Here is a 21,947-nt window from a genome sequence, read left to right as displayed (position 1 = left end):
TTTTTTGGCAGAAATTCGGCGTTTATCAGGGTTTATTTTTTGTCAATCCCCAATTCTCTGAAATTTGGAGTTTAATTTTGCATTATTCTCACTACTCCAATATCTTAGATGAAGTGATATCTGAACATGAAAACATCAGAACACACGTGAAGTATATTTTAGTTGTCTGGAAGGTTTAAACCCACAAACACATATACACACAAGCAAAAATACTTGCCTTTTGGCTAAGGCCTATCTATTTATAAAAAAAACCTACATTTGCGCGTGTTGCAATCTTCATTAAAGCTTGTTGTAATAGACGCAAGTGTACTTTACGAGGTCCATATATTCGATGTCACCTGGCACACCCTAGTGCCGCCAGGGGGCCGTATATCAAGACGTCATCTGGCGCTCCCGGGGGCCCTACATACGTTGATGCCTCTCGCTCTGTGCGCGATAAGCCCTTTGTTAAATGTGCAATGGGTACAGTCTACAAAATACTGTTGAAGTGAGGTAAAGTTTATATCAGCCAAACCAGCTGATGTATCAATGACCACTTAGAACGTGCCCTTTCGATAAAGAACGGAACAGAGTCATATTGGCCGTTAAAGTCAGAGTTTATCAGATACATCAGAATTGTCAAAAAATTTTACACAAGTGTTTATCGGATTTTTTTCGGATTTATCCAAAAACACTGAGCCCTACTCATAGCCATATCTGGGATTATTGGCACTGAGGATTATGGTAAAACTCCATAATTTAATTTTAACATACTGCTACAAGTTAGTTTCAGACGTAGTTTTCTGGATAACTGTAGAGCATTTGGAACCTTGATATGGCTCTAGTCATGAAATCTGCTGCTGAGCACATGGAAATCTTACTGAGTAAACATTAAAGACTTGAGTTGGTTGATGTCATCTACTACTTGTTTGTGTTCTGCCTTTGTGCTCTGCCTCATTCTTAGTCAGTGTGAAGGAATACAAGCTAACCTGATTGTCAACTTCCTTTTAAGGATTAGTCTAGCTCTTAGCATGCTTGCAACTTGACTAGTTCATATAAGAGGTGATGCTGCACAATTTACTTACCTGTATTATAGAACTACATGTATGTTTAGCTGATCTATGCACCCCTCTAATTTCAGGAATTTTGGAAGAAGCTCGGTGACATGGGTTTCATGGGTGTTACTGTTCCTGGTATGTCTTACACTTCATAGCACCACTGTACCCTTGTATTTTTTAAGCTGCAGAGTTTTCCTGATGTAGCATTCTGCACTTGCTTAAACCTAAGTGCTTACAAATGCGTACATGTATGCCTTGAGCGCTAGCCGACTTCAATTGCACTATTTCAACATACCTCCTGAAGTCACTAACGAAAAAGGAGGGAACTAGTGATATTCTTGCTAACAGTAACCACATTGGCAGTTAATGTTCATTCTGATGCTTGCCACTGCTGCAAGGCTTATTCATGAAAAATGATCAGTTTGTCTGATATCCTCATATTTTACTCAAAGACTGTTGTTGAAGAAACTATATAGTCGGTTTCAACCTAAAAAATATAAAAAGAAGCCCTGCCCATCGACATTGTTGCCCCACACAGAGAGAATTTGCATAAATGCTCCATCCAATTACATTTACTCATTGCCGTGATGTTATGCACTTCAGTGTGTTTAAGATAAATGGTTTTACCATACAGACAAGCGTTTCTGTAATTAATTTAGGTCAAAAACTTGGATGTCCTGCCAAATTTTATCAGATATCCTGACATCAATGCTCAGCCATACGTAATATTTTATCTAGGAACAACAAACTTTTAATCCCCAATATGCATAATGTTCACATTAGCAGGGAAAAAAAGAAAACGACGTGCACTTCAAATGGAAACAAGCTAACACAACTCTCTTACACAGATGAATGCCAGGCATGCCGCAGCTCTGTAAAGGAGCTTATGTTTTTTTATTAGGTTGAAATCGACTATAGAGGTGTAGTGTTTTTTTTATAGCACCACATACTACAAGAAATGTTTAGCTGTTGTAGTGATAGCGTCAGATATGTATAAAATTAGCTATCTGAAAATGTGTTTATATCTGTTACTTTTCGTCTATCTGTGGTATAGCACAAATTTTGCTTCGCTCTTGTTCCCTTTTTGATGAAACTGGCCATTAGACAAAACAAAAGCACCTTGCCTGCATATTACTCAAGGCTGTTGTGTAATAAGGAATATTTATGATGCAGGCAGTTTGATTGTGGTTTGTTTTTCCTTGGCGGTAGCTGTCACAGGCTTCAAATATCGCACTTTGGTTATCAACCTGATTATCGCACAGGAATTTGCACATGTTTGTAACAAACAGATACATTGAAGAGCTAGTCTAAGTGCACATTGTAGTGAAAAGCATGTTCAAAGTTAGCCTTTTCAGCACTGCAAAAGTAGAAACAAATATCTGGAAAAATTCAATATTTGTAATAGTTTAAAATTAGTGATGATCTGATTAGTGTATGTCTAATAACAGCATATATAAGGAAACTTTCCCATTTAGTCACTTTTTTTAGAAGCACCATGAAATAAGCTGAAATGTGCAGTGTTTGTTTCTGATATGTTGCTGACAACTGTATCTGTCACTTCATAGCCATTGCCAATGTTGATTTGGTCACAAAGAGCTCTTTTTTTTTTATTAATACCAATCGGGTAAAGTGCCCGTGTGACACTGGTATAAAACATTGCGTTTCAAGCTATTCATCATTTAAAATTTTGCTTTTAAGTATAGCAGATGTTAGTCCATGCTTTGTATGCACACTTCATCTTTAGTCATTGTTAACATTTCGGTGACTGTGTTTAGTTCATTCTTGCTATCTTAAAAAAAAAGTGTGTCTGTAATTGTATCATTTCCTCCATTTTTCCTTGCAACTTAGAAGACCAGAACACCATTCAAGCAGAATACTGATTTCTTGTTTGTGTTATGCTATTTACATGAGGTTACTTTTAATGAAGTGATTCCATGTTCTGATGGCAAAATGGCCTGGTGGGCTCAGTTGTTTCATATAACTTATTTCTGCATATCACTCCATAATTTTTGCCTTTGTCTGTTTCAGTGGAGTATGGTGGCCTTGGTGCAGGTTACTTGGACCACTGCATCATCAATGAGGAACTTAGTCGTGCATGTGCCGCTATCGCGCTCAGTTATGGTGCCCACTCTAACCTCTGCATCAATCAGATCTATCGCAATGGCTCTGAAGAGCAGAAAAAGAAGTACCTTCCAAAGGTCAGCATCTTTCCTAGTGGCAATAATGTACATTGACCATCTCAGAAGTAATGTGCTCTGCTATCTTTATCACTGGTGCTATTTGAGACTTTTCTCATTGCAGCTCTTTGCTAATGCCCGTCTCGCAAGGAGTGCGGCTGAGCGTGGGAATGTTTAGCATTTACACTAAAGGGGCATTTCTCAGATGGTGGGAAACAGTGTAGGCTCTGGTATTGTCATGGACATTAAAGCTAATTAACAAAGCAATTTAAGTTTAAGAAAAGGAGTCAAATGATCGTGCCTGTGTGTCCTGATATGCAGTATGCTGCCATTTTGGTTCAATGCTACTGTGAATTGAGTTAGGCTGGCTGGTTTCTCGTACTTAGTTCCTTCATGATATATATGCCTAAAATGCTGTGCACACAGCTGTGCACACCATGATTGTGCATTAAAAGCTAAAGCACTGATTAAAATGATACTTCAAAAATTCTGCATACATCTTGAAGCACTTCTGATTAGCCCTTTGTGGGCAGCACTTGTGCTGACAATATATAAGCTGCAGTTGCCCATGTTGTCTCACTGGTGGCTGCCACTGGAAGCAACTCGGGCGGCCCTTAAAGGGGCCCTCTAACACTCTTCAACCCCCCATTCTTTACTCGTGGATTGCGTAGACTGAAGTACGGACGAACTAGTGCAGCAAGAACGGCAGCGATAGCGGCACGCAGTACGAAGTTATTCAATTTAGAAAATTCAAAATACAAGAAAAAAATGCCTACCCTCAACTCGATTTTCGCGAGGTCACATGACCACATTTCACTCTCTGCTGTGACGTCGGATGGCGCTCCAATGAAATGGGCTGAAAGCTCTTACGTAGGGGAAGCTCGCACACCATTGTTGCTTCTCCTTTTCGTCGTATTGTTGACGTCGTTGCCATAGTAACAAATGTGGTTCCTGACACCTGACTTGTCAGAACTTGAGCGGGCGCTACTGCTTCGAAGCGTGGCTGGCAAGGCTTTGTCTGCTGTTCCTTACAAGGACATTCCATCTCATTCCCTCCTCTCATTCTGAGAAGGGAATTTGTGGAGCGGCTGGGGGGTTAAACACGGTCGCCCCTACGCGGGTTGTTCGGTGAGCAGCCCGACTGTGCAGCGACAACAATTCAACGAAGAGGATTACTTGCACCGTTTCAACAACAATCATGAGCCTACCGCACATGCGGAAAGAGGCAGCTCGCAAACGTACAGACGCAAAAAGAAGGAAGAGGGACAAGCGTTTCATATGGACATCCGACCGGTGCAGGCAAAAAGAAACCAGAGGCGAAATGGCAGCCAGCGCCTCTGTCGTACTTTGTGGTTGTAGTGATATTTTTTGTTGCGACGGCGGCTATTTGGAGTTCATTGACAAAGCACAGAAAAGAAAAACGAAACACAATAGTGATCTCAACTTTGATGCTACGCCACGATCACTTCTAACATTACATTTATCCAATCATAGGCTGGCGCTCATCGTCATTTCCGCCCGCAATAGTTCTGGCAAGCGCCACTACGCGCTGATGTGGTCAGCAGCGATGTAGCGACTTCAACGCGTGATTAAAATACTAAATCATTTGATATTAGTGCTCAGACCTATGCTAAAGTTATCCCCAGCCATCAGTCTACGCAACCCGCAAGTAAAAAATGGGGGGTTGAATAGTGTTGGAGGGCCCCTTTAAAGAGATGCTGACACGAATATTTGAAGCTGACTTTACTGCGCCATACCAATCGCCTATATACAAAAACGGCTCTAAGCTAGTGTGAAGTTCAGGAAATTCTGATAAGATGTCAATTTTTGCATGGCGCATCTACTGACATCGACACTAGCATGACTTCTGGCTGCAGTATCGATTCTGGTGACTTCACGCACCGGTGTGGCCATAGAGTTTCCTAAAATTAACTAGAGGGGACTCTGGCGCTGCGATCGTTCAGCTACCATGGGAATGATGGGTAGTACACAAATTTGCCTAGTTTTCGTGCTTGCGGCTTCAAACGTACTTGTGGCTTTGTTTATTGCTGTGTTTTGGCATTCGTTTCGGATAAAAGAATAGACCGTTGTGAACTTCGTGACCAGGTTTGATTTGGTGAGCCTAAAAAAGTTAAAGTGGTGAAGTAGAACTGCTGACTTTTGCAGAACTTCGTTTTGCGACAAAGCAGATGCGGCCGACGCGGAGCCAAACGGAGCTGAAAGAACGAAGTTTAGACAAATTTGTGTACTACCCATCATTCCCATGCTGGCTGAAGCGTCATGCGTTGCAGCTCCCATAGACACTAGCGCCAGAGTTCCCTCTAGTAAGTATTGTAGAAAACTCTATGGGTGTGGCTACTTGTGATCACATTAGGTACCAAAACATACAAAATGGCAGCTTGGGCATCACCAATGGAGCCATGGAGTGGAGTAGCTGTGGAAACGTCATGATATCTTGCCTTAGTAGACTGAATACGAAGCTGTACATCCAAAGCATGAAGTCTTATTTTTTACTTTTATTAGTTCGTCTTGTGCGAGCACATGACGAAGAGCTCACGTTGCGGCGCGACGTCAAGGTACAGTAGGAAACAAAACTAGCTTTTAAAAACATGTTCAGGGGCGTAGCCAGAAATTTTTTTCGGGGGAGGTTCAACCATACTTTATGTATGTTTGTGTGTGCGTTTGTCTGTGTGCGTGTATATATACGCAAGCAAAACTGAAAAATTTCGGGGGGGGGTGGGTTGAACCCCACCCCCCCTGGCTACGCCCCTGAACATGTTGTAATTAATTTTTCAGAGCACAGTCACGCTTATCAGTACATTTTTTTAGGCTCTTAAGGGCTTGGCCTTTCATTTGATGCGAAAAAACAAAAACAGAAAATTCTCATATCATACCCAGTAATGCAGTCTTGCAGCAGTAATGGCAGCAGGAGTTTATCAGAGACACCACGGTGGTCCTGCATGTCCGGTGTCTTGGAAGCTCGAGCCCCAGGCACATTCCATTCATAACCTCGCCTCTTTTTCTTTACTCTTGTTTTTTTTTTTCTTTTTGACCTTGTACGTGCCATTTGGCCTCAACATGCCTTCTGCACTTTGCTGTTCTTTTAGACAAAAAGCCCCAGGGTCTGCACATTGTCTGCTAGAGTCAAGCCAATAAAACAACAAAGGAAATCACTTATGTCTATAAGGCAGAATGCTGCTCTGGTGCCACTGCAGAGCTGATTGAGCTAATTTATACGATACATAATTATGCCCCTTTTTGTATTTGCTTTTATTGCTGAGTTGCACAGTTGTAAACTGGATAGCTTCATTTTGTTAGATTATGAAACTTTCAATGATTAAAAAAAATTCTCAGCGTAAATAAAAAGTCTACTTCGTACAGTCACTAGATTCCAGGGCCGTAACTAAGGGGGGGTTGAGGGGGTTCTGGCACCCCCCCCCCCCAAATTTTTTCATGCTTTAACTTTTCGGGTGACACTAAAATACTTCCACGCCTTAACAGCGACCACTAGTTGCCAAAGTTAGCTGTTCTACACACAAATGCCCCCCGAAAAAAATTACTGGCTATGGCCCTGCTACATTCTAACTTTTTAATTTAACTGTGGCAAACATGATCAAGTTCAGTGCAGTGGATGCCTAAAGAAGTAATTTCTCCATTCCCAAGTATATTTAGATTGTAGCTCCCTAGCTAAAGCTTCCTCCTGACTCTTGATGACTCCTGCCTGTATACAGGCAACACTTTTAGCTTGATAATAAAAATGGTGTTGTATGAGGGACAGAATCCTTAATAACTTATTTTGATGCAAAACAAATTTTTATATGCCATATTTTCTGTTATGTAACCTGCCCCTGCATATAAACCACACCCCCACTACAAGCTGTGGAAAAATGAAAATTAGGGAAAAAACAGGAAAAAAAGATCCCCGCGTGTTGACATGAAGTGTTTCTTGCATTACCGTGAAGCTAACTTGCACACCGAAATTCGCATATATTACTCGCACCCCGACTTTAGCTTTGAATGTTCTGTATATTTTGAACAGGTTATGCGCAAGAAAGTACAGTAATATCCAAATTCAGTGTTGCGCACCTGCCTGCCTTGTAGTGGCTTGATGCATGCCATTTTGTTTTTTGAAGTGATCTGTAGTGCTGTGCAGAAGGTGGAGTTTGCTATTTAGATTTCAATATTTCCATAGGGTCTCTATTTCACTTCTTAATTATGCACTTGTGTAGCAGTTTTCTTTGTTTAAGGACAATGAATAACATGAAGGGCTTTTGCTCTTGCAGCTGATCAGTGGAGAGTATGTGGGATCACTGGCCATGAGTGAAGCTGGTTCTGGTTCCGATGTGGCATCTATGAGTCTCACCGCTGTGAGGGATGGTAAGCATGTATTGTCTGCCTCACCTCTGTCATTGCAAGTCATGTTTTAGAGATGAGACCTGCTGACTAACCCTGAGAGAGAAGTTTGACTTGCTTTCTTTATTTTTACTTTTCAAGAAGAGGCAACTAAATATGTACAGTTGAGTGTTGTTAACCTGACCTACTGGGACATGCAACATTAGTTCTATGTGATGTAGAGACGGAGTTAGCTGCAAAATAAATTTTTTGTTGTTTTGTGCTGCTATGTTGCCTTTGCCTAAACTCACCACTGTTGTGAAATGAATGTTCTAAACCCATTTGAACAAAAGTTATGGTACATTGAACATTCGCGAGTGAAATCCCAGCTTGAAATTGACTCACTCGTGAATATTTACCATACCAAAACTTTCGTCCAAATGGGTTTAGAGCATTCAATCTTTTTTGCAGTGCACACAGTTCTGATTCCAAGTTATTGTGATATGCTGATTTACTTTGTAACTCTCTCAGTTTCAAAAAAATCTTGCTCCCCAAAAGGCACATCAAATAGATTGTATTTTAAAAACGACACGTTATACTAGAAAAATAATTGCATATTTGAGAGCAGCACACAAATATATGCATAAACTCGCCAAGTTTCATTCAATCAAGAAATAAAAGAAAAATTTTAAGAGCAGTGTCCCCCCTTCAAGGGATACTGAACAAAATTTTTGCTGCCAAGATTTACAGCCAAATTGAAAGATTGGTGTCTGAAATCAATAGACACAACCTTCATTTCAGGCACAAAATAGAGAAAAATACTGAATTTAATGTGTTTTTCACAAACTGCTGCATCTAGCGGCCACGCTGTGAACTAGAGGAGGTGATGTTTGGTGACGTTTCGTGCACGAGAAATGGGCATGCCAGCAATGCCAGCCGATCACCCGCGTCTCTCAACTGTCTCAGCCCCCCCTCCCCCTACGGTTTCTAGAACCACTACGAATGGCATTGGCAGCGAACAATGCTCCCGGCTGGGGTAAAGCACCTAAATGGTGGGGCACGCCTCGGAGCCTTTGTAAAATGGGAAGAGTGAGACTTAAAGGAGGGGTGGAGAATGGGAAAAGGAGGACAGGAACATGTGTGCCCTGCATGTGCCACGGTGAATGTGACATCACAGCTCGCTCTGGCGTGCAGCCGCACACTTCGACAACCCACAAAAAATATAGTCAACTGTTCAAAAATGCATGAAATAAACTCTTTTTGTCGGAACAGTCTCGTCATCCGAGTAGAATTTCGATGCTTTCGTAAGTTTTTCCAATTTTTGTTCAGCATTCTTAAGGGGGGAAGCGGGTCTTTGAGACCGAAAATCAGAAAAAAAATCGAATTTTCGAAAATGTTTTATTTGGATTCTGCCGCTACTGATGCATAACCTCGCCAAGTTTCATGCGTCTTAGATCAGTATTTTAGCCGTGACACCATTTTATGTGCCGTCAGCGAGCTAAATTTTTAGCGATGAACGCGTAAAAAACGGGCTTATTCAGCGCCGCGCTGTTGCCGTTCTACGTTACCTACGGCAGCCATCTTGGTCGCATTCGAAAGAGCCGCGCTTTTTCTTGAATATTCCGCCGCCCTTGTTTCCGTCCACTCAGAATTCACGTAGAAAATCCGCGCCAAAAAAAGGTCCCTCCGCGTGTGCCTATTGGCACAGTGAGCCCACGTGACTAAATAACGCCTTCCGATTCGTCGGGCCTCCCGCGCTGTCTGCTACAGTGCACGTAAAGCGGCAAGTTGATGTCGCCGTAGTATAACTGTGTTGTTCTCGTCGATTTACGTCCGTAAAGTTCCAACCCGCGCAAGCTGGCAAGAAACTGGAGCAGGCGTTTTTATCATCCTCAACAAAGACTGCACGTTGCGGCGGCTTACTGGCACGGCGCCAAGTGAGCTAGACGAAGTGCGCCGCAGCCGCCGGGAGTGAATTAGGCCTACGCTCTCGGCCGCGTTTTGGAACTTTGATCGTGGCGAAGCCGTATCGAAAGTTGCGCAGCGCTCATAAATTCGAAAAAAAAAGAAGCGAGATCACGGCTCGGGTGCATCAGAAGCGCATCCAGCGGAGGACGGCGTGGTGGCGGAACGCGATTCATCGGTCGAAATGCCGACTTCACCTGTGTCGGCGGCCGCCTCGACGACGTCAGTGATAGGAAGCGTGGTAGAAGGATCGACACGACGTTCTTGTCTAGCACCGATCGTGCGCAACAGCAGAAAAAGACTGAAGATAAGATCTCCGGCTTATCGGCAACGCAAGCTGCGCACGCTCGCAACAGCGTGCGAGGGCTCTGACCCGTCGGTGGCTAACTACGGCATCGTCGACTTCTCCGCAATCAACAAACTGCTTGAAATGACATGCACTGGGGCCGTTTCGATTGGAAAATGTGATAGGCTACTCTCCTGGTGTCTTCTAAGGCATTTATTTGCAAAGTAAAGCATTTTTACTTGTGTAGCGCTCCTTGAAGATACAGAGTTTTGTTTTTTGCTTTTTTCTCAGTTTCAATTTTTTGGCCACCTTTCATTCTTTTAGCGAGCGTTTCTCAGCTTTGGTACACTCGATTTTGATCATTTTTGTATTACTGAAAAGCTGGATGTTTAATGAGTGCAACAAAGTGTCATATGTTACTATAGAAAAGCGTAAGTTTTTACAAGAGAGAAAATAACTAAAATACATTTTCTCGGTAATCGAATGGCGGATTTTGAAGCTTAATAACTTTTGTTGTAGGAAAGCTAGAACCATGAAATTTGCTTTTTGCACTCTTTGATAACTGTAGAATGCAGTGACATTTAATTCAGCAGGATCCGAGTAGCCAATTTATTAAAAAAGTGATTAAACGAAATTTTAATGAATGATTAATTAAAAAAATTGTCGTAAGGGCTACATAAAAACTGAGTTCATATTTGATATTTACACATGTAAATACATGATCACCGAAGTTTTCATTATCCTAACTTAAATAAAAAGATGCTTCATGTCAAAGTGCCTCTTCCCCCCTTAAGAGGCCTTGCAGCATAATTTTAAAGTTATCATTAGGGATGTGCAAATAGTGCATTTTCATCACGAATTGAATAGTGCCAAATAGTGGCCAAAAATATTGAATATCAAGTAGCAAAGCATGGAAGTGTTGATTGTTGATGGAAAAGCTGCTAGTATTCCAATCAGCAGGGTGCTCCTAAAAGCAAACAGTGTTGATTTGCTGGGGGGGAGGTACCAGTTGTTGATGAAAGAGCTTCTCTTTTAGTCCACTTGGCATGTTTTTTTTTTGTTTTCTTTTGATGGCTGTGTGCTGTGTACTTTTGTGCTTGATCGTTGTGCTTCACAGTCATCAGTGCTCCGGGTTCAAAAAAATTTCGACTCACCTTCACAGCAGCGTTAAAGATATGATTGTAATATCACATTTTTGGTTCAAAGCAAACTGAAGTAGTCGCAGGTTTTTACTAGTAGCTAATACTAAATTGCAAGTTATAAGTGGTAAAATATGTTACATTTTAAACTCGCCATACTTAGCCCATATAAGCCCATATAACACGGTCTTAAATTTGAAAAAAAAAAAAATAGATAGGCAGCGCACAGGTAATCTTCACACTTAACCTTGAAGGGTAGCTTCGCAGCAGTGCGGATTTTTCCTGAATGGATGGTTTCGCGGCATAGCGGCCACAAACTTCAGGCAGGTTACGTGCAAATACGTTCGAATACTAAGAATTTAAAGGTTGAATCGAATTATGCAGTTAGGTATTACAGTTGAACCCCGCAAAAATGAAGTCGGCAAGGAAACCGAAAAATTTCACTATTGCGAGAATTTCGTTATCGTGAAATAATGCAGTACAGATAGGGAATTTGTCAACAAAATGAAACTCTTTAATGCCAAAATTCAGTTAGCTTGCCTTGTCGACCCTTGCTTTGTAGTAAATGCATAGATCTTGCTTCGCAATGCAGCAAGTTGTCCATTGCGGCACCGTCATTGTGCGTTCTGAGGAATGCCCGAATTGTGTCGGAAAGTGTTTAGCACATCCTGTGGGTTGGTCGCCTTCTCTCTGTGACTTGTGCCCTATTCCACGGTGTCACCAGTTTCATGCACGCTGCTTATGATGGCCTCGTCGATCAACTCATGGCTGGACATGCCGCCCATGTCGTACGACACATCACACAATACTAACTGTAACATGGAACACTTCACAGAAGCGGCGCCACAAAAACTGCGCACTATACACAAAGCTAATCGTGTAGTCACATGTTGCTCCAACCATGCTAGCGGTTAGCCAGCCAAAACTGCGCACCTGCATCTGGTGCTATACAACGTTGACTGCGCAAGGTACTGGTACTTTAAATATATAAGAGGTACTGGTACTTTAAATATATAGCAGCTCATTTCACAGCGCATTCAATAACCAATCAATTGTTCATTTCTTGCAATTTACATTGATGGTTATTGTGAAATATTTTTCGTAATAAATATTATTTATGGGACACTTCGGCAATGCTTTTAACTCTAAGACTTGTATAGCATATTCTGCCATCTGCTCTCAAATCACCATTAGCTGCTCCTAACTAGCATTTTTCCTGCTCTGAAAACACTTATGGCTGCTACAAAATGGTACTTTCCCTGCTCCGAAATCTTCTCCAAAAAGTAAAAAGTCTGCAAGGGTTGACTCTTGGGCAAGTTGGTGTGGATTCATTTCAAAATGTTAACAGCGCAAGAACGATTAGGAAGGGGTCCCTTCCTAATCGTTCTTGCGCTGTTAACATTTTAGAAGTAAAAAGTCGCTTCCATCACTGTGTTGGCCACTACCTTTAGTTGAGACATGCATTGCGCTGGCGTGTAGTGGCACCCCTTGGAGGCTGTGGTACCTATACAACATGGCACGGGCCCTCTGAGGTCGTCTGCTGACGTGCCATTCATGAAATTGGGCAATACTTGCTAGGCCTCCTTGCTATGTAGTCTGGCCTGCTTTCCCAACAATGTTGAGCAGTTGGGCACTTTATTTAAAGGGAATGTGGTACTATATAAATTGGTTACAACATTCTGAAAGAGGGAGTAACCGATTTTTGGCTATTTTGACGTGAAGTTACAAGTTCCCTGCAGCTTGCAATGTACATAATAATATGTATTTGGCTCACATGTTCACAGAAGCCTTGACTAGAGATTAGTAATATTTTCTGACTATGTTCAAAAGTGCTTCAGGACCCTTTTGGCATGTTCGTTTTGTTTAAGGTCTTGTAACTGGGGGATCTACAAAATTCCAAAATTTTTGACTGCCTAAATTATTCTTAAGAGTGCAGCATTATCAAACAAGTGCAATTAATTTGAATACAACTGAAGGCCTAGATATACAGTAGACTCTCAGTAAATGGAAAAAACGGAATTGCTGCTTATATGGAACAGCTGCCTCTGATATGATTGGTTTCGTGCTTGGATTCTGCATCCTTGTTCACCTCTCAGTAAATCGAACTCCTGTTAATGGAACATATTTTATTGGTCCCTTCAGGTTACGTGTAACGAAAGTCTACTGTATAGTGAAATTTTGGAACAAAGCAGTTTCCAAATAAAACTTTTTACTCTCCTGGTTTAGCTTTTAATAAAGACAATGTAATTTCATCATAGGGTGATTGTATGTCGCACTTTCAATTAAACAGAGTCTATGTGCATTATGTGCGCATTTATGTATACATACATATTTATATATACATACAATACATAAATGCCCAGGGCATTTATGTATTAAAAAATAGTACTAACTCGGCTCTGAGTGATCTTATTACTTATAGTATCTGGGATTGTGTGCTAAAAATGTTGCTGCATTACCTGATATTGAGGCGTAAGGCTTATCTTTCAGGTGATCACTACATCCTGAATGGCACGAAGTTCTGGATCACCAATGGTTCACTTGCGGATGTGGTGTTTGTCTACGCCCGCACTAATCCACTTGCAGATAAGCCACAACATGGAATTAGTGCATTCATCGTTGAAAAGGTGATGCATTTATGAGTGTGTTTTATGGTATATTTATTACTTACGCCAACATGGATTGTTTTTTCGATGAGATTTGGATGCCTCAGTGATGTTGTCATCAGTCAGTAAAAGATCTACGGATAGTATTCAGTCCCATAATACTAAGCCAGCTATGGAAGAAAAACAATGTGGTGTGCTTTAGTGGTTGCAACTATGCTTACTGCTTGTCAAAAGAAGGATGGATGCTGAGGGCTGTGTGGGTGCAATAGTGTGACAGCTGCTGTAGCTGAAATTTCAGTGCCGCAGCATTGCAAAACTCTGTGTAAAAATTGCATTTGAGGGCAACTTTAATGAGAGATGGTCTTCCTGCAGATCTTGTTATGCATTCCTTAAACTTATTTTCAAGGTACAGATAATAGTAGGGGATTTAAAACTTTTCACATCATTTTTGCATGTAGTACTGTGAAATGGAGATGTATAAGTGATGTATTGTGCAATATGGATCCTCTTCTCTAGCCTATGTAGACTCTGTGTCTTACTAACTCCCTCTCACTCACTCACTCACTCACTCACTCACTCACTCACTCACTCACTCACTCACTCACTCACTCACCTACATATTAACTCATTTCATTGCCTTAAACTTAAAGACCTCCTAAAAAAGAATAGTTACTTACCGTAAAAACCGGAATATAGCTCAGACCAGAATATAGACTGATTTTCCACAGCGGAGCACAGGCGCGGCCATGTTTGATCACGTGATCGTAACTGGCCTTCGGCCAGCGAAGTGGCCGTACCACACAAGTGGGTTGCAGCAGGGTGTAAGCAAGTCACATGCTTCCGCAGCAAAACATTGTAGCCCGTGTGGTTGCACGCCCATTTTTTTGTGATACTACTGGTTTATCAAAACACTCGGGTAAAACCACCCCAGAACTGATAGAGGCCTTTCATATTAGGAGATGTGGGGAAAACTGTGTAAGTGCCCCTTCCATTACATTAACAGAAGCAGAATTTTCCTATCTCATCAGCACTCTGAGGGTGTGACCTCTAAGGCACTTGTTTCTACCCCCTTGTTTATCTTCGTAAATTTTGCTCTTGACTTTCTGCCCTGGGCGAGAGTAGCCAGATCATTTCACAGATGGGACATATATATGTAAGCCTTCCTTTCTAATAGAATGTAGTTGCGACAGCATCTGTGTTGTTTCCGTCTTTCTTCTAGTATCCATGTTTGTGTGCATGCCATATTCTGTCAAAAATGAGCAAAACAGTTTGATATTTAATCACTTAAAAGTGGACAAGGTTGAGGCATTTGCGTTTGTTTGGCACGTACTACACCACGTCAGTAAGTGGTTGTCTATTCTACTTTGCATTTATGGCATATGCCTTTAATTGTATCGGCTACCAGGGTTGCCAGTGGTGGCTACTTTTCGCCAAATTGGCAAATTTGAGAGGCCCGTGGCGACCTAAGATTATGAATGTCGACATGGCGATTTTTGGCAATTTTCGGCTGAGGTCTCCACTGAGTTATGCATCCTAAGCTCAGCGTCTTCCCAACGAATGAGCGGCACTATTCTGTGTATTTTTCTGGGTTTAGACGTGCACATTACACGCCGTTCAGTGTGTCCGTCCAGTAACTCGTGTGTATCTCCTCAATTCATCTAGATGCTTCTATCTCCTCAATTCATCTAGATGCTTCAGAGCTTCTCTAAAGTTTCGCTTCTGAAGGGGCTAGATGATGGGTTGGTCGTGCGTTCCGGCCATTTGTTCCGCCAAACCTCCAACTGTTCTGAATAGCTTGGCAACTTATTCACTGCTGCAGTATCCCCTAATTGAGCTCGTATAGCATAGATTGGAGGATATGCGGCTGTATGTGCAATATTATTTATTCAAGCATTTTCTACTGTTCTCGTTGAGTGTGTCCAATGAAAACAATTGCTATATAACATTTTACACTGTCTACCTGTTCAATTATAACGCATCGGATTGACGCAGGTAGATATACCTGACTATAGGAAAGGGACAGTGGCGTCGAGTATCATATTAGTTCACACTGAAAGGTATAAGACTCACTAATGAACTGTATCTGTAAGACTTCTGTCTTTCTGCTTCCAATAAACCTGTTAATCTTTTTTTTTCATATAAGGGGATGTAAAGCTGTCTACAAACAACGCCTTTACGGTTTTTGCCCAAGGTTTACCACTCTTTTACCTTTGAAATGAGCGGACAGGGATGGAAGGATATCATGAGCGTTTTATCCATTCATACTTGTGCCACCGCGCATATCTTGCTGCTAGTCGGAGAACCAGGTGCACCAAGGACTCCCATGGTGAAGCGGACAATGCGACTGGCGCTGAGAAATGTCAATATACTTTAAGGGCTTTGAATGGCACTGTGTTCTACGGGGCTATACACAAATGGAAATTCTTATTACTAGGATATGCCGCACATATCTAGAATGACGACTTTTTTGGCGAAATTTGTAAAAAAAATGGCAACTTTTGGCGACTTTGTGCTCGTTGTTTGGCGACATTTATTCGAAAGTCAGTGGCAACCCTGTCGGCAACCTCCAGTAACTGTGGTTACAAGCCAACATGGCAGCACCCATGCAGGTGCGACTGCCCGCTTCAATCTGAACTCGCGCTTGCTACATTCCCACTGTCCTGACAGCAATGAATGAATAGTGAAATCAGTTATTGCTTTGCGTCATCTCACGCTGGGGACGAAGCATCAGGTATGTTTTGTCTTTATTATTAAGATCAGCTGTGTTTATTTAGCCATGCCTGCTAAGCCTTCTCTCCGAGGGTTTGAGAGTAGATCTTGAAAACACTGCAAAATATCGACGAATACATTGCTCCCAAAGCTTCGGGACGGAAATATAAAGCAAATAAAATCGTAAGTTTCGAACTTCTGGGCCACACAGCGCACCTCGACGACATGATAAATTCGAGGCAGAAGGAAACCGCATCAACAGGGGCCATCATGTTGGCTTTTTTCTAGTGTTGCCGTCTGCTCACTTTTACTTGTTTAACGCACGCGCGCAGATGCTATGGGGATGCCAAGCAGACAGCGTGGCACGGATGGCGACATATTGAGCAGCGCTGCCAAAGGCAACGTTCTGGTACTGGAAGGCCAGGTGTCGGTGGCGCGATCTAATTTTAATTGTGCAAACCAGCTGCGGAAAATCGTCTCACAATGTGCTCAGATTTCTACGTGCCTTTGCAAACTGGATCGCTGTTTTCTGGACTGCTACGGTAAACTGTCATTGGTCATCGGTCGAGAATAAGAAAAAAAGCAGCTCAGAGCCCAAATAGGTTGACAAGACACCAGCAAAAATGCAAAATGAGGCCGCCCATGGCACAAGGCTAGGCTGGTAGTAAACAAAGTGGTGCCGATGATTGGGATGGCGATGGAGGCGGTTGACGAAGTTTTTCTGCCAATGATTGTTTTATATAAGAGGGGGTCAACTTTTTATTGCAGTCTTTTGAAAAAAAATTCGACCTATATTCCGGTTTTTACAGTAAGTAAGGGGGTATACAGAGAGGGAACAAGATATGAGGACATTCTTGAAATACACAAGTGGTCAGTTTCTCGTTCTCTCTTACTCATTTAGTATCGCTACTGTGTTGCATTATTATAGCGTAATGTCTCCTGGATGTAGTATGTCTGTGGTACTTATCTTTTGAACAGTGTGGTGTACAAATTAAGCTGTGCTGTATATAGCCCCTGTAAAAACTTTGGATGAATCATCTTCGCTCTAGAGGCTGTGCTGGGCTCATTCATGCCAAAGAGACTGTAGCCAAAAGAAAGCTGTATTTATTCATGGTTGCATTGGTTCAGTAATACGTCCATAAACTATCCTGCGAAAAAAAAAAAAAAAAAAGAGATAGTGAAAGTGTTACACCAGGCTAAATTAGTAATTCATGGTGAGGACTTCAATATCATATTCCCACTGTCTTAGATGCAGCAAAAAATAGGCACAATACTTAGCAATCTTCTTACTATACCTAGTAAAAAAGTTCTTGGAGATTTGCATTGCAGCAATTGATTTTTTTTTTTCTTTAAATCCAGATTCTCGTGACGAGTGCGTTGTTACCCAATTCATGATGGTATATCAATGTGGAAATTGTACCCATCTCACCTACTGCTTTTCAATAAGGACACATTTGAGAGATGCCAGTAAATAAATTTTATAAACCAATGGATTCTTGCATTTGCCAAGCTTTTGCTGGTAACATTTTATCAACTATATTACACGGGAAACTTGTTGCCCTGAAACTGGCAGATTTTTCAGGTTTTCTACAGTTTTGCTCTAGTATTAAAGTACTGAAGTGAACCACACATGTGAATTCTTTGCAGTGAACTGGTGTACATATTTGCAAGCTTTATAGTACATTGCAAGCTTGGTATGAAACACTATGTAGGAAGCTACAATATGTCTCCTTGTATCTCTCCCTAGAATACTCCAGGCTTCAGCATAGGTCAGCAACTGGACAAGTTGGGAATGCGGGGCTCTCCAACAGCTGAGCTCGTTTTTGAAGACTGCAAGATTCCTGGTACAGAGCTTCATGTCTCTCTGTCGGTCTATTGTGACAGCTGTTGCAAAGCTGTAGTATTTGTGCGACCTCCTCTGGTGTGTTCTTCTGCAAAGGAGAAAAAAATGTGTGGTTTTGCTTTATTGTGTATTTAGGTGTAGATGTGCATTGAAGAATGCCGGGTGGTGAAAACTGGAGTCCCATAATGTGGCTTGCTTATTAAACAATTTTGGTATGTAAAGTCCCATAATAAATTTTTTTAAAGTTTTGCTCTCCAGTTCAGTCCACCCATTCTCCATATATCTGGTGGAAATCAGATCGGTTTGCATAAATATAGGTATAGTATTTTTGAATATGTAAACCAAGAGTTTCTTCCATATATGTCTACCAGGCTATGTCTTGGCCCTGTTTGTGACCATTGGTGGTAAAGTGTAGTTGATGAATTTAGTAGCAAAGCAGTTGAATAAGGAAAGAAAGGCTTTTAGATCATAATGTGAAATTCTTGCTTCATGGTCGACCAGTCTCACATGTAAGGCATCACAATCGCCAGACATAAGCTCTTAGTTGCTCTCCCCGCGTCACAACTCTCTCGTGCTAGAGCTTTGACAGTGGTTGTTGCTGCTTGTCTTGAAAGATAACACTAAATCATTTTGTCCTATTGAACATTGCTTTGCGTGAAAAACAAATACTAAGCAATGTTTGTGGCATTACTGGTGGTGTTGCGCTTGTGCCAGATGGTTGGTGTGGAGGTGGGCGTGCTGCAGTGGTTTAAATATCACTTCATTTAAGTTCTTTTTCCCCCACCAAGAAAATACAGTGCTGGAAAACCAGAAATAGCCCGCATCCAGAAAACAGAATTCAGTGCACCATTCTGCTAGTGTTTGTACTCTTATTGCCTAACTTTTAAATATTTAGTATATTTTTACTTTCTGCCTTTCATTGTTTTTGCAATTGCCTCCATGTTCAACAACGAAACACTCCAGGGTGGTACTATATGCGAAGTTTAACCTTTTCACCATAGACTATCAGCATAACTTAGGATAGAATGGATATCATATATAAATGGATCTTTCTTGCTGGATTATCACAGTCCATTGTAACAGGATTCAACTGTACTGTGTTACACTGCAGTTTGTATTGCAGCCTATCATGCTTTGTGAAACGGAATGACAAGAATATTTTAAAGGGACTGTCTACCGCCCAGAAAAAAGTTTTTTATTGTGGTGAAAATGAGAAGATTCTTCTCCTCATCGGCAGTGATCAGCATGCTTTTGTCCAATAAAAAATTATATTTTTAGTTTGGCTCTGAAAGTCATTAAAGTATTACCGCTAGCATCACCCAACAGCGATGTGGTTCAGTCTAGTGGTAGGAACAAAAAACTCTTGCAGGTAGACTTATTTTGTTGAAAACAAATATGTATAACTTAAAATTGTATTTAAGCACTTTTGGCAGCTTTCCTTTGCGTCAGAGAGTAATTTTTGCTTTTTTTCGCACGCGTTCAAAGAGGCACCCAGTGGCACTGCCGGCGACACATTCGCCTGCCTACCTACGGCAGAGAAATGCGAGCATGCCGTCCGGCGCCACTCATAAGGAAAAGAAAATAAAAACGACGTCTTGGGTGTAGAGCAGCGCGACTGACTTCGGAGAATTTTCGAACCGTGCCCGTGAGTCCTCATGTGTAAAGTGCGTACCAGTATTCACCGAGGTTCTACATTGAAGAAGATTTTGCCTTCAGGTTCTGCTTCACCAAGGCATTCATGTTGGCTGTCATGTCGCACATGCAACACAGAACACCTAAACATAACTGAAAAACAGCAGGGACCTTCTGTTCTTCTGTGAAGCACGTCTGGTGTTTGTTTTAGTTGCACGTTTGGCATGAGTGGAACCACTACAGTTCGTTTCACAACGCCGGCGTGCCAGTGTTGCTGGAACGGACCACGTTTTCCGTTCGACTGCGGTGGTATTTCAGGCTAACTAAACAAAGCTGGAGGGACTGTGGTAATAATACTTCATTTGACAGTTTCCGTGCTTTAAACGACCACTGCTTTATTTGTTGTATTATTAAACAAAACCTAATGAAGCCTGCAAAAACTGCATGTGGTTCCAGTTTTTGACATTCACCGGCAATACAATCGTCATAGCATCCACCAGCCAGCGTTGTGGGCATTTTCACACCAATTGAAGAAGACCACATGCAGATAAAAAAATTCTCTTTAAAAATTTCTACTCACTTTCTAGAGAAACTGCTGCAAGGTTGGACACTTCAGATGGTATGCTTTCTATTGCGATGCAAAACAGAAAAGCGATGAAGGACAGTAGACAATCCCTTTAAATCCTTAATGTGGCTGGCTATACAGAACAAATTTTGTAATACACTGCCATGCTGCATTTTGTCATGGTACAAACGTTGATGCCTTGTCATAAGAGCTTACACTGCTGCCCTGCCAAATGTCATTATGTGGCAGAAATATGAAATTCGTATAACATCTGAAAAGCAGGTGCGCCATGAAGTGAGTTTTGTTTAACCCAGTGTGAAATAAAACTGCTACCGGTTTTCTTAAATGTGGCCACTAACTTTGGAAGGCTTAATGATTGTGGTAATGCTTGTATATTGAATAATTGATATATACTGAAACTTTTTTTTTTTTTCAGTACCAGTGGTAATTTGACGTAATGCTTAGCTCCACAGCTCCTGCTCACATGCACTCACTTTTAGGCACCTTTACAAGTTTCACTCAGTGATTGATATCATTTATGTGATGTCTTCTTTCTCCCTTTTGTCTGCTCAGCTAAGAACCTGGTTGGAGAGCTGAACAAGGGCATGTATGTCCTAATGAGTGGCCTGGATTTTGAGCGCTTGGTTCTGGCTGCTGGACCAATTGGGTGAGCCACACTTTGACATGGTAATGTACAGCTGTTTTCCAGAGATATGTTGACCTGGGTGGGATATAGCTGGCCTGCTTTGAATAATGGGGTTAGATTTCCTAGACTGAAGCATGAAAAGTAGAAAGTCTCTTGCTTCAGGCAGAACTAACGGCCAGTAGTTCACCATTTTAAATTTTCATTCGGCTTTCTTTCAAACACTTTCTTATCTTCTTGTTCTGACTTGAGGTTGTTTGGAAGTTAGGGTCAAAGTGCCAGATTTTCGTCTGGCACTTTGTCTGGCATTTGTGTTGTCTTGTTCTCTTCTCTTGTGTCCGTGTTTGCATGCCTTATACTTTCTTTTATGATGCCAGGTTTGTTGTCGATAACGGGCACAGATTATTTCCCCTTTGAGACACTTTTCTTACTTTGGACTGGTTATAGTAAGAATCATTTAGAATTTAAATAAAGGCATCAAAAGGTGACGCATTGAAAAGAAAATGTATGGATTAGGTGTTGCCTTGTCCTGTTGATCTTGCGAGGTAATCTTCTGCACGTGTGTATAAAATGCAAGAAGGCATCTTTGTCCATAGCAAACATAAATTGAGCCCCTCAATTTCCTGTTCTTTGTTTTGGTCATTATACATAGAATATCTGTGTATATTTTTTTTTTCGTTATGGATAGCCTATCCAAAGTGAGGGTTGTATTTGATGATATTTTATCGCTTGATATGATGTCTAATGTGTTACCGGCCATAGTGCTAGGCGTCTATTGTATTCCAACAGTGTTGTTGCTCATCTTTTATCCATGCATTTGACTGCTATGTCATGTGAAACAAATGCTGATGGGAATTGTGCCTGCCCCACGAGTTCATTTCATCACAATCGCATCCTTTTCTGCTGATTGGTTGTTAGCACACACAAAATGAGTGGTTTCCTTGAAAGTGTGATACTGAAAATGTGTCCCACTATTAGCACTTATTAGAGTGTTTATTTCTTTCTGGCACCAG

The 21,947-nt window shown here is 41.5% G+C and overlaps 1 protein-coding gene across 1 annotated transcript in view; it reads left to right on the top strand.

Moving 5' to 3' along the window:
- Window positions 1-21,947, top strand: part of LOC119398130 (isovaleryl-CoA dehydrogenase, mitochondrial) — a 49,908-nt gene that overhangs the window by 7,881 nt on the left and 20,080 nt on the right. Inside the window, exons 3-8 of the mRNA XM_037665331.2 lie at window positions 1,121-1,172; window positions 3,066-3,235; window positions 7,498-7,591; window positions 13,427-13,563; window positions 17,999-18,095; window positions 20,865-20,958. Coding sequence (XP_037521259.1) covers window positions 1,121-1,172; window positions 3,066-3,235; window positions 7,498-7,591; window positions 13,427-13,563; window positions 17,999-18,095; window positions 20,865-20,958 — 644 coding nt within the window. The remainder of the gene's footprint in view (window positions 1-1,120; window positions 1,173-3,065; window positions 3,236-7,497; window positions 7,592-13,426; window positions 13,564-17,998; window positions 18,096-20,864; window positions 20,959-21,947) is intronic.

This window comes from Rhipicephalus sanguineus, chromosome 1 (assembly GCF_013339695.2).
Source record: "Rhipicephalus sanguineus isolate Rsan-2018 chromosome 1, BIME_Rsan_1.4, whole genome shotgun sequence".
Taxonomy (NCBI): Eukaryota; Metazoa; Arthropoda; class Arachnida; order Ixodida; family Ixodidae; genus Rhipicephalus; species Rhipicephalus sanguineus.
Note: the sequence above shows the minus strand (reverse complement) of the source record. Positions and strands in the feature narration are given on the sequence as shown.